The sequence below is a fragment of the Lepidochelys kempii genome, chromosome 2 (assembly GCF_965140265.1).
Source record: "Lepidochelys kempii isolate rLepKem1 chromosome 2, rLepKem1.hap2, whole genome shotgun sequence".
Taxonomy (NCBI): domain Eukaryota; kingdom Metazoa; phylum Chordata; order Testudines; family Cheloniidae; genus Lepidochelys; species Lepidochelys kempii.
The window spans coordinates 169,761,528-169,775,187 of NC_133257.1; the positions used below are offsets into that span (position 1 = coordinate 169,761,528).

At 45.6% G+C, this 13,660-nt stretch overlaps 1 protein-coding gene across 9 annotated transcripts in view; it reads left to right on the forward strand.

Moving 5' to 3' along the window:
- TNS3 (tensin 3) overlaps positions 1-13,660 on the forward strand; it is a 352,619-nt gene that overhangs the window by 309,839 nt on the left and 29,120 nt on the right. For all 9 annotated transcript variants that reach the window (XM_073332748.1, XM_073332750.1, XM_073332751.1 and 6 more), the window contains one exon: positions 13,309-13,480. In XM_073332748.1, coding sequence (XP_073188849.1) covers positions 13,309-13,480 — 172 coding nt within the window. The remainder of the gene's footprint in view (positions 1-13,308; positions 13,481-13,660) is intronic.

A 13,660-nucleotide genomic window follows, 5' to 3' on the forward strand; every position in this document is an offset into this window, starting at 1 on the left:
AAACCTGTCATTACCTATGCAGGTTTCAGAGTAGCAGCCGTGTTAGTCTGTATCCACAAAAAGAAAAGGAGGACTTGTCTAAGGTGCCACAAGTACTCCTTTTCTTATTACCTATGCAGCGTTTCTCAAATGTGGCCACCGTAGCCACATGCAACCACCAGGGGCTTTTCTTGTGGCCACAGCCTCCTGGGGAGGGGGGGCAAAGTAGTGGCCCTTCCCCCTCTCTGTTACTCCTGGATGCCCTGCCTTGGTGTTGGTTGCTGGGGACGCCAGCAGGGGTTGGGCCCTGCCCCCATCTGGAGACACCTGGGGCACAAGGCTGGAGGAACAGGCACCCAGTGGAGATGGGAATCAGGCTTTGAGCTTCAACCCTGGGATGGCAGACTCTGGCTGTGGGGCTTTGGGCTCCAGCCCCTGGCTCCGGCTGCGCGGCTTCAGACTTCAGCCTCCCGTAGCACCCCCATCCAGGGCTTAATTTGTCCCCAGGCTTGCCAGGGCTGAATAAGTCTGCTGTGATGTGGTACTTGTATGTTTGTTAATATCACTTTTCACAATGGACTTACTAGCTAACAATAAATAACTTACGACGATTGGGATGTGTATAGGTGCATATTTATTTTTCCTAAAGGTAATTACATATTTTAGGAAAAAGTGTGAGAGCAGTCACCACCACACTCTGAGGCCACAAAAATATTTGTCCTGAGAAGCCTTGACCTATGGCATCTTACAGCTATTGAGAGAAGCATGATACAACGAGCAGCTTCTCACTAAGGCCTTTCATACACTACAGTTTTATCAGCAAAAGTCAGCTTTCTCTGACAAAACAGCGGAGGTGTACACACTGAAATGCTCCTCCCGCCGATGTAACTCCCCTGCTACGCTGATATAAAACCACCCCAATGAGCCTCATAGGGCTTTTTGTGACATAGAGTGATGTAGCGTCAGCATAGACCAGGGGTTCTCAGGCCGCATGCAGCCCAGTTAGCACACAGCTGCAGTCCAGCTCAGCTGTGTGCTAAAGGCTGCCTGTGTTCCCTGAGTCCCGGGTTCCCAGCTGCTCAGCATGGGGTTGTCTGAGCTGCCAGTGCAGAGGGCTCCAGTCGGGCTGTCCCGCCATGCTGGGTGAGCTCCAGGGTCTCGGGCAGCGACGTGGCTGAGAAGCCGCCCCGCCCCATGTGGCAGAGGTCTGGGGCAGCCGCCCAGCCCTGTGAGTTCCGGGGTCCAGGTCCGGGGCAGCTGCCCAACCCCACCTGGCAGAGTCAGCAGGGTTCCCACCCCAGCTGCCCCGCTGCCTGATGCGGAGGGGTTCGGCCGCGGGGTTGGGGACGAGCAGCCAGCCCACCCCACCCCACATGGTGGGGATGTGGGGCAGCCGACTGTCCACATGAGCTCGGGGACCGGGGTGGGCAGCCAGCCACCTGGCACAGCAAGGGTCAGAGCTGCCGCTGCCCTGTCACCCGGCACCTGCAGCCCATGTAACACGTTGTGGGCTGCACCTGCAGCCCACAATGTGCAATCAGTTGAGAACGACTGGCATAGACACTGGGCTTGGTTATGTCACCCTAATTGGTTTCCAGGCCACAATGCCCATCCTGACCACTGGTCAGCAGTTTGAACTCTGCTTCCCTGAAGGTACACAGGTATGCGCCCCTTCCCCTTTTAAAGGCCCAGGAATATTTGAAATCCTTATACCTGTTTCCTCGGCCTGGACAGTTCACACAATATCTTCTCAGCTGACCATGCTGGCTTTCCGCAACGAACGCGCTCCCACCTGGAGTACGTTGGAGCTGTTGGATCTGCTGGGTCTCTGGGGAGAGGAGGCTGTCCGGTCTCAGTTTCGCTCCAGCTGTAGGAACTTTGATACCTCCGGGCTGATCGCTAGTGGCATGCAAGACAAGGGGCATGAAAGGGACACCCAGCAGTGCCATCCTAAGGGATCAAGGAGCTGAGGCTGGCATACCAGAAGGCAAGGGAAACCTACCATTGCTCTGGTGTGGCACTGGAGACATGCCACTTCTACAAGGAACTGCACGCCATCCTCTGCAGTAACCCCACCTCCACCACCAAGAGCCCCATGAATACTTCTGGGGGGACTGGAGTCAACAACCAGCAGACTCAACCCTGAAGGCAAAGTAGTGGAGGAGGAAGTGGAGCTGGAGAACGATGTGGAGCACACGGAAGAGTCATCCAGTGGCATGGCAAGTTGGGACCTCTTTTCCACTCCGGAGGGTCTAGTCAATCCCAGCTTTCCACTCTGGTATACGTGATGCAGGAGAGGGGAGCTCCGGTAAGTGCTCACTTTGTTCGATACTACATGGTGTGTGGAAATCGAGCTCTCATTTATTTTGTTATAGGGTAGAGGAGGGAAAAGGGACAGAAATTAACAACAGAGCCTGTGCATCTTTGTAGTGGGGGCCCGGCAAAAAAGTTTGTTAATGTACATGGGGATGACCTGGGAATTCTCCATAGAGATCTCCAGGAAACTCATACTCTGCTGAAGGTTCCTTGGGAGATCTGCCTTCTTTCTCTCCCTGCGGTAGGAAACTTTGCCATGCCAGACGGCAATTATTTCTTCAGAGACCAGAGTGGCATACAGGCAAGCAGCATATGAAGCCGGTCTGAAGCCACACGAATGCAGAAGAGGTACTCTTGCATCCCTTAGAAACGAGATATTAGGTTAGATTACCCTAGCCTATGAAAAAGGGTGCCAATATGCAGCATAGTCTTCCTAGGCACTTGTAGTAACCCCCTTCGCAAGCCACCTAGACCCTTTGTCCCTTCATGGCAATTTCCCCTCTTCCCCCCGAACTCACCATATGTGGGGCTGACCTTTGAGCTAGCCAAGGGACAGTGAGAAAGAGGTGTGTGTAAATCTTGTGATTCAGGACTGTGAGCACACTCACAATACTGTGTCTGTTCATTGTTTCTTTGGTTTCTGCAGATGTGCCCTTGAGGACCCACTCCTCCACACTGGTGGAGCCCCTCAGTCAGAGAAGGTGATGAATCAGAATGAGTAAGGAGGGCATGTTTTGTAAAGTGCTGCAGTCAACAGATACAGCAGATAGTGAAACAAGAGCTTGGAGGGAGACAGCTAATGAAAAATTCAGGATGGATAGCCTGGAAAGGAGATAGGGGCAGGAGTAGATGATAGATGGGCAGAAACAGAAGATAAAGCTACTGAAGGGCTAGGCAGAGATGCTCAAGTCTCACATCATGCTGCAGTCAGATCACATCCATGCCTGGGTCATTCTACAGCCAATACAAAACTCTGTTCCATGCCCTCCCCAAACTCCCCCACCACATTCCGTGCATGTTCCCGGTCCCTCACAGAACCTCACAGAGCTGTAACCAAGAGACCGTTCCTCATTTCCCATGTCCCCTGTTTGACAAAACATTTGTATTATGTCCTGTTATTAAACTTTATTCTTTGATACAAATTGACTCTTTATTTTTGTCATATACACATTAATTAGTGCTAACATTCAAACACAGTGGCTATAGGCAGGAACATTTGCTCACTACAATTAAAGCTCAGGAAGCAAGCAGTACAGGGATCATTCAAGGTGGCAAGTAAACACTGCCTGGCCGAATGCTTAGACACATTACTGGGAATCATTGTCAGAATGCTCCTTCAAAGCCCCCCTCATTCGAATAGCCACCCGCTAATTGCCCTGCAAAATGGCTGCTCAAAATCAGCAGACAGCTGATCAACCACAGCACCCCACCCCTGGGAAACTTTTGCCCCTTTGCTTCACAAATACTATGCAGAGTAGAGCAGGCCCAAATGACCATGGGAATATTTTCCTCACTGAGGTCTAACAGGCCAAAAATGTCATGCCAGTGACCTTTTAATTGGCCAAAGGCACATTCAGTGGTCATTTGGCACCTGCATAGCCTGTTGTTGAAGTGCTTCTTGCTGCTGCCTAAGTTCCTGGTGTAAAAGGATTCATAAGCCACAGGAGCAAGGAGTAGGCAGAGTCTCCCAGGATCACTATGGATATTTCAGCATCCCCCATTGGAATCTTCTGGTCTGGAAAGAAAGTCCCAGCGTGTAGCTTCCTATACAGTCCAGTGTTCCAAAAGATGCATTCATCATGCCCCTACTCTGACCACCTCACATTGATGCCAGTGAAGCAGTCCCTGTGATCCACCAGCACCTTGAAGACCATGGAGAAGTAGCCCTTTTGGTTGATGTACTCTGTTGCAAGATGCTCTGGGGCCAAAATTGGGGTATGTGTTCCATCTATCACCCCGCTGCAGTTAGGGAATCCCATTGTCTCAAAGCCATCAATTATTTCTTGCACATTACTGAAAGTCACAGTCCTTTGTAAGAGGAGGCAATTAATGGCCCTACATACTTGCATCACTGTGGCCCTCACAGTGGACTTTCCAACTCCAAACTGATTTGCAACTGACTGGTAGCAGTCTGGAGTTGCCAGCTTCCACACAGCGATCTCCACTCACTTTTCAACAGTGAGGGCAGCTCTCATTTTGCTGTCCTTGCACAGCAGTGCTGGGGAGAGCTCCGCACACAGTTCCAAAAAGGTGGATTTGCGCATCTGAAAGTTCTGTAGCTACATCCCATACATGTATCACAATGCAATCCCACCACTCAGTGCTTGTTTCCTGAGCTCAGTACCGAGGATCTTCCATGTGCAGCTGTTCGGTGAATGCCAGCATCAATCTTGAATTGTTTGTTTCTGTGGCAGACAGCAGGGCAGGCACCACTGATTCATTCTCTGTTTCACAGCTTATGAAATACTGCAGGACCAGCCATATTGTGTTCATAAGTCTCATCACCAGACTGGTCAGCAGTTCAGGAGCAGTGCTTTCAGGCAGAGATGAAGGGCGCATAGTTTACAAGGGCTGTTGAAAACAGCATGAAACAAAGTCAGAAGCCCATGGAATGATGAGATGGAAAGAACTGCATAATGGGATGGCAAGCGCACCCCCATGATGCACCACGATCCATTTCCAGAGCTCCCAGCGGCAGAGGGTGGCAAGTTGCACAGTGGGATGGCTACCCACAATGCAGCGCATGCTCTCAATGCAAGAGCAACGACTGTGGATGCTTTCCGCCGAGACAAGGAGCGTTGGTGTGGTCATGCACAACTGATGTCATTAAAATGTCTTATGATTGTTAACGTAACTTAAGTGAACTTAACTCTGTAGTGTAGACATGGCCTAAGTCTGGTTCACTTCCATCCATTATTCCCCCTCAGAATTTATGGGATTTGGCTGGAGGGATTTCTCATGGATTCAGAGGAAGAGGTAGCATGCTGCAGAGCCACAGTTTCCTCCCCACATCTCTCTGTAAAACTATCCTTCCACAACCTGGAATAAATTACATTAGGCAATCAATAAAGTTGTCAATTTAGAAATACTGGCCCCTAGTTTAATCCTCAAAGTTTGATTTGTTTTTAAAAAAAAAAAAAAAAAGCGCGAGTGAGAGTTCAAATCTTCCTATGAATTAGTAATGTTTACATGATATTTTTTGGGTAAGCAAAACTAGATCTTATACTGAACTTCATGACATTTCTCTGTTTGTTTTCGGTGTCTTAGGCGAGTGATATGTGAACAGTAAGCAAAGAGATAGTTACATTTGTAGAGCATTTTACTCGTGAACACAAAGAAACCATTTGTTTGGGCGGGGGAGTGTTTTGGGTTGATCTTGTCGACCTCTGATTTATTTTATTTTTTTTTTCAAATTTTTTAAATAATAAAGTCAGATAAAAGGCTAATCTTTCATTTTTGCTGCTCTCATGATTTGAAGTATAAAATATCCGGCTGCCATTGTCATAAAATCTGACTTGTGTTTACGAGGTTATTGGGTGCTTGTTTTTTCTGCTAGGAATAAATAGTGTGATAAATTTACATACCTCATCCTAGCTGCTTCTTTCACAGACTTACACACAGTAGGCCAAATACTGAGATGTTTACTCACTTGAATTTTATTCAGACAGTGGCAGCTTCACTGGGAGCCTAGCTTGAGAGAAAACTGAGCTAAGGATCTCAGGACTTGACCATCTAAAGGTTCCTGTTTGGTTAGCATCCTGCCTGGTGATTGTTTATAAGGCTTTCAGAAAACATTCAAAAACCAAAATCTCTGGAAAGGTAAAGAATAGGGAACAATTAACTTTATTGTTGGGGACAAGGAGCAGGAAAATGCAGGAGTGTTCAGGTTCACCCATGTCTTTGTTTTAACCACTGACCACACTGAGTAAATTAGCTGGTGTACTCTGTAGGAGAGGCATTTTGCTCAGATGCTCTTCTGTGTTTATGACATTTCCAAATAATGCATGAAAGCTGACTGACAACAGCGCTTTAGTCAGTCGGGGGCTGTTTAGTCCTGAATGAAAGGTGGAAGCCACTTAAATGGGAAAAGGTGACTCTTGAGCAACACGTTATGCTGGAGAGGCTATAAAGCCATTCCCTGACAGCTGAAATTTTGAAAGAAAAGACCGTATGCATCTTTTCTTAGAGCTGATTTGTCACTGTTTTCCATGCTATAAATATAGAAGAGACCAAAGTCAATGAGGCTTACATCAGAGATGAATTTGGCACACTACCTCTTGTTGGGAAATGAAGCCAGACCACAGGTGGTGTAAATTAGCAAAGCTAATTACACCAGCTGAGGATCTGACCCCTGAATCTGGCACAAACAAGAAACACTTGCAGCATAGTCCGGTATGTTCTGATATTTGACATTCTGATGTTTGGCAGACAGGAAAGAAGATAGCAAAATAGGAAATGGCTCCAACAGAAGAACTTCAGAATAATAGTATCTGGTAATCTGCTGCCTTGTGAATGAGACAGCCTGTCTCTTTTAAGTGGATCTCCCTCTACCCACACACCTTTTCCACCCTATTTCCATTCATGCTACAGTCTTAATTCTGGTATTCCCTGTGAGCTTTCTATGGGTTGCTAAGGAGCTGTTTAACTTCACAAAAAAACCAAGTCTTGCCAATTTTGTTTTTAGCACTGTATCAGCTTTCAGAAGAACTCTGTTATGGGAATGCGAAATCCTCTTGTCATTAATTCATTGTTTCTGCTGTTACGCTTTACAGTGCAGCACAAGCTGGGTGAAGCAGAAATGTTAAATATAGGGCTGCCACTACACAGACACTCAGACCTGATGTATACTACAGAGTTAGGGTGATGTGAGGCAGCTTACATTGACCTAATTATGTCCGTGTCTGCACTACATCCTTGCTCCGAACCGGGCTGCCACCAGAGGTCCCGGCTCCGAGTCAGGCTGCTGCCCAGGCTCCCCACTCCCTGCTGGGAGCCCTGATGCCCCTTGGGCTCCAGACTCTCTGTTCTCCCCTGGGAGCCCAGCTGTACTGAGGCTATTCCCTCACCACCAGGAGCCCGGGAGGCTGCTGGGCTTCCAGCGGGGAGCTGAGAGCCTGCGGGGAAGCCGTGCTCCTGGTGGAGAGCCAAAACCCCGGGGGCGGGGGCAGCCATGCTCCCAGTGTGGAGCTGAGAGCCATGCGGGGCAGCTGAGTTCCCAGCAGGGAGCTGCAGGTGGAGCTGAGAGCCCCCCCTGCCTTAAGTTGGTGGAAGGACTCCTCGTGAGTATACACCCCACCAACAGAACGAGGGTAGTACTGACAAACTGCCACAGTAATGGCTCTTAAGTCAAACTAACATAGGTCATCTTAAGTTTGTAGTGTAGACATGCCCTCAGACAATATTACAGATTTGTTTTCTGCTCACTTCATCCAATCCGCTTGCCAATTTGCCACTTCCTAGATCTTCTCCTACTCTTATCTCCATGCTATGCACACCCAGCACTTGGAATCTTCCTCCTGTCTCACCTCCAAACATTTCCTTAAAGCACACAGTTTCTAAATGGCCTGCAAAAGCTAGCCTTTCCCTTCACTGAGGCATTAGCAAAATAGATGCTAGACAGTTCAGTTCCATACCATATGGAACTGAAATGATGCATGATGAACTTCACTATCCAAACACGTTCCTTCTTTTCCCTTTCCCCCAGTCGTTAGCAGTATCTTGTCTAGGTAGGCGTTTGTCTTTCAATGAGATCCATTCAAGCATATCTGCCTCCTCTCTCCTGCTATTCCTCTTCTCTTGGTGCAGCCAGCTCCTTCTCATTTCTCTGGTGTAAGCACATCTCCTTCCTTCCCCAGTAGAGTTTAAGGCTTAGAAGGGACCATTTTGATGATCTGGTTGGGCCTCTTGTGTAAAAGAGGTTTGAGAACCTCACCCACTAATCTCTGCATCAAACTTTTGTGTGAGCTGTGCCATATCTTTTAGACAGACATTCAGTCGTGATTTAAAGACTTGCAGTGGTGGAGAATCCACCACATCCCTAGGTAAGTTGTTTCATTGGTTAATTTCAAACAGCAAATGGAGCTAATGTGCCCTGGCACTCCTGAATCCCTGCTATACCTTTCCTCCTCTATATGGCATATTAAAAATAATTGGTAAGTATCACATATCAACACTTCAGCCCTGTCAAAGACTCCCACAAGAAGTTCAGACAATCCTTTGAAGTAATTTGTTGAATGAAGAATAAAAATAGATCTTGGACATGGAATGTGACCATCTGTAACCTTTTGGTCTCCTGGGTAAAGAAAAGTTGTGTCAGCAGAGAGATAGGAAACGCTGTCATAGAAATTCCTGAAATTCCCAGGTGTGGGAGGGAGACTTGAAACATACCATCTTCAAGTAATCTCCCCTGCCTTCTCTCTCCTTCCATGATTATCTCCACATGGCAGTTGTTGTGCTCAGCACATTGGCAGTGCCATTTGGGAGCTGGAGCCATCTGGAAAGCAAGCTGCAAAATGATCTGAAGTCTGTGTGCTGAACACAGAGGAGTATTGTGCTTCTTTTTCAGACAGATTTCAAAGGGAAGAAGAAAGTCTGAGAATACTTCTCCAGTAACAGGAGGAGTATTGGAAGAAAGAAAAATATCAGCTCATGGAATGTGGCCTTTGTGCTTGGGAAGGGGAGTGTATTTTTTTTTTTTTAAAGGAACACAAATGTCCAAAAAAAGAAATGACTTTTACAGGGTACAGGATCTGATCCAACCTAGCTCTTCTGGTACACTCTTTATGTCCTAAATTTATTCTTTGTGCATGAGGGTTTGGCAGGAAATCTATCTAAAAGAATGGATTCATCAGATTGAATGTGAGTAGTGGAAGAATAGAGCTACAGAACACATTTCCATGTGCCTTCAAAATGAAGCTATTGATACAGGGATATTCTGGGTAAATATCCTCTGACATGGTTTCCTGTGACTCTTTTATAAGGCTGTATTTCTGTACCATTACCTGATTGGATGGATGAAGGACAGATCAAGAAATGGACTGGACTGCCAAAACTTGCAAATTATCATACAGGGCTTTCTGTCCCAGTACAGTCCTTTAAAGCTGGAGATAGTTTCATTGCTTTGGGTTGTAACCAACTCCCAGGATTCTTTAGTGCGATATATCTCCCATCCATTCAGCCTTTAGGCTGCACCAGGGACATTTAGGCCCTCAGCCAGCCCAAGTTCAGGGAAACAGAAAGCTGGCATGGCTTAGAGCCCTTTTCCCCACCACTCACCTGAGTTGTCTGCGCAGCTGAGGATCTGGCCTAACTTTTTCAGTCACAAGAGGCCAGATTCTGCACCCATATTCATACTGAGTAGTACTGAAATGGACTATTCAAAGAGTTAAAGCATAAGGAAGGGTGGCAGAATCTGGCTGGGTTTTTTCTTTCCCCTGTCATTGTGGGACCATGTCCTCCAAAAGCTGGAGTAGTGACAGCCCTGCTATTCAAATGCTGCTAGGATCACCACATCTTTTCAACTGGTCACTGGGTTGGGTTGAGTCACTGTAGATTGTTTAACAGAGATAGATTTATAAGCAGTGCTGTTGTAGATTGAATGGTTTCAGTTTGAAGTATGGTTCTGCTCTGAAAAGTGACTGTGAAACACAGCACCTTCTTACACAGTAGATCTCCCTATGTGGATTCAGAGTCATCCACTTAAACCTGTAACACAAAGAACCCTACTACTTTTTTAGTTTTGGTAGCATTGCAGGGGCAATGTAGCTATGGGTAAATGTGCTGAATTCTATTCTGGCTCGCAAAGCAGCACAATTCTTATCTAAGTTCTAATTGTAAAGGTTTTGCTTATGGGTGATATATAATAGTTTGGCTCTCAGATCCCAGGATGAGTTTGCAGGACTGGTAATTATGAAAACCATCTCTTTACTTGTAAGATGTGCAGATTTGACCTGGAGACATTGAGACACAATACATATGATTCAATTTTTCAGTGTCATTTTTCTAAGCAGAACTGCACTTTAACTTGTCACTGTGCTAAAAGATATAGATTCAGCAGGTGCACTTGATTAGAAGCACCAATGTGTTGGGGTGAACAGATGCTATCATGATGTATCCCCAGGAGTATGGGAATCCACAGAATCTACAATACTGTATAGATGTGGGGTTCCTTGTGTTAAAAGGGTTAACAGCTGGTGCTGTGAGTGTAGACACCAAATCAGACAATAGTGGACACAGCCAGGATACTCAGCAGGCTTGTTTTTAATTGAATTATAAACAAAGCTGCTTTCATGGGAAGTGCTTAGTTTGCTACATTGGTATGGGGCAGGAGGGTAGTTGAACAGAGACCTCACTTTAGTCTTTGCTGGCGAGAGGGCCTGGTTTTCTACTGCCTTATGCCCGTGCCAAGTGGTTGTAAAATGCTACTTACATCAGGATAACGGTGCTTTACACCCACCAGTATGTCCTCGCTTTGTACAGGTGCAAATGACGGCTGAAGCAGCAGAGCATCAAGCCCCAATTCATCTCTTTTAATAACACTGTTCTCAGAAAAAATAATGTTGTGTGTTTGTTGTTTGTAATTTGGATTGGCTCTTATGAACTTAACTGAGGTGCAGTAAGATGCTTTCAACTGTTTGTGAAGGGTAATGCCCCCTCCCACCAAAGATTCATTGTACCTAGCTAGTCCTTTTACAGTTAGAGAGCAAACCCAGAAGCAAGGTGAATCTTGTCAGAAATGCAAATAAATAATCATACTGGGTCAATCCTTGGCCTTGCTTCTGGTTTGTGAAGTTTGCATTAGCCCCAGACAGCTAGCTGTATATGCTGTCTGAAAAATGATCCCAGGGCAGATCACCCCAGAGTTCAGGGAGGACCCACAGGTTCTATGCAGCAATGAGGTATGGCAAGAAGAGGAGAAATTATGTAAATAGGCTCCCCGGCCCTGAGTAGCTCTCCACCCTGCATGACAAGTACCCTCATAGAGTATTTGCCTTGTGGCAGCCCTGTACAGCCTACAACAGCCTGGGGGAGGGAAGGTGGGTAGCCTCCTAGGTCTAGATTAGACATTAAAGGTGTGATGTTAAGCTCTAGCTCAAACTAATTAACACCTTCTAAATCTCTAATCAAGAAAAAGAAATTGTACTTTGGCATGCGTGAAAGGGCTCAATTCCTTAGGCTTTAACATCACACCTAAAACCTAGTTTAGAGAAGCCCCACATTGATTTTGGCTGAAGTCAGCAGTTGAGGGTTGGTCCTGTGGTATTTTGATACTGCGAGCCTGATTTCGACTACATTTACACCAGTGTGAGACTAGAATCCGGCCCTGCAACTCTACAGTAGACACACATTCAGATTCTCCAGAGTCTCTCTTTAAAATAAGTCCTTTCTACAGTATTTCTTAGTTTACTTTGTAGGTCTGGGATAGTAGCACGAAGTTGATTTTTTTTTTCTAATTCTTCCCTCTGAAAGTTAGATTTGTGATGGTTGACATATTATAACTCCCTACAGTATGTGTGCTATGTAAGGAATTTGAATACTCTTCAGACTAAGCATTGATTTGCCAATGATGTTATCTCGTGTATTTGTCTCAAAGTACCTCACTCACTCCCTCTTCAAACTATGTAACTGCCTTGCCCTCCTGTGAAGTGTAAAGGAAGGCTTCACTTTAGACTTGTTCTCCAATACAGCTCACTGTTCACAGAATCAGAAATGTTAGATATGGAAAAGACATTTTAGCTATTCCCCAGTGGCAGTGCCGGGTGGTCCCCTACAATCTGCTTTCTTATGCTTTGTTCAGTCTTCTTTTAAGTGTCTTAACTCAAGGGATAGTAATTACATCACTTTTCCATTGTAGTCACCTTATTTAGGTTCCAGTCCCGCAAACACTGAGGTCAATGGAACTATTCATGTGCACAAAGTTATTCAAATGTTAAGTGTTTGCAGGATCAGAGTGCAAGGCCTTATCTAGAAGAGAGAATTGTACAGATTGAACTACGTGCTTGTTTATACACAGTTTTTGTACTGCTTTAAATGATAATGGTTTGCAACTGACATAGTTAAAGCAGTAGAGCCCCCTAGCATTATACACAGTTATACCAGTATAGCTTATTCCTCTAAGGGAAGAGGAATAAACTGTACCAGTTGAAAGCACTTGTATACCAGTTTAACCACATCCGCATACTGATTTTAACTATTTCAGTATCAAATCACCCCCCTAACCGATATATTTAAAAGCAGGACAAAAATGATGTAGACCAGACCTAAATTGGTTTCGGAACTGATTTTGGGGTTGCGGAGAGGTTTGCGCTCACCTGCCTAAACTAGTCCAATCAAGAGGGTTGCAAATTTGCTTGTGTGCATGTCTCATGACTAAGGTCACACCTGAAGTCTGCAGCAGCACCAGCAACTAAGCCCATATCAACCCAGTCCCACTTGAGTGTCTTTTAATCCCAATTGTGTCCTTTCTATTTCCATCTGAACAAATGAACAGCAAGGAGAATGATCAGTGCCTAAAATGCCAATGTGAAAGGAAGCTTAGATATTCAATGAGTGAAGGAATGGAGAAAGGATATTGTACATGCTGAATTTAAGTGAAACTTGCTTACAGATCTCCCTGTCCTCTGTCTTACATCTACCAAGCGGTGAGGAATGTGGGAAAGAATTTTAAATATTCAATTTTATCTCTTCACATCTTAAGAATTAGAGGACATACCCTGGAGAGTTAATCAATCAACTTCAGTAGTGAAGTTCTGTGCCCTCCGCCCTCTCTCTCATTTGTTCATTTGCTAGAAATTTACAACGTTCAATGCAGTGTTGTACCTTTTAAATTTCATTAAATCAGATCAACTTTTAAATAAATGTAATAAAGTCTATTGTATGTTTCATGTTAAAAGAAGGGGCTAAGGGAACAGTAAATCCGTATGTTGTTTTGCAATTTTTTAATGAAATCTGCACCTGAGATATCAGAGAATTTGAGTTTCTAAAATATTTTTTGTTTCATTTCGTTTACTACAGAATCTCGAAGTTACATGGAAGGCCTTAACCACTCGGTTGTGATGACTGACAGCACCATGGGCACCAATCCCGCTTTGCTGAGGACTGACATGCAGACAGCTCCTTCGTGTCAGCGGCCTTTTGTATCTGCGTGCGCCATTTCCAGAAACAGCTCCATCCCAACCGGAGAAAGGTGGGAACTTGCCAGGGCTTTTCTTCTACCTAGAAGTTTGGGGTTCTTACAAAATCAGTCTCCATCTGTGTCATTAGGCCTATGTCCACACTGCAGAATGACAATGTTAGCACATTGAGACTTCAGGCCAGCCAATTTGGATAAATAACTGCCACATTTGAGCAAGAGGTTTTTGGGGAT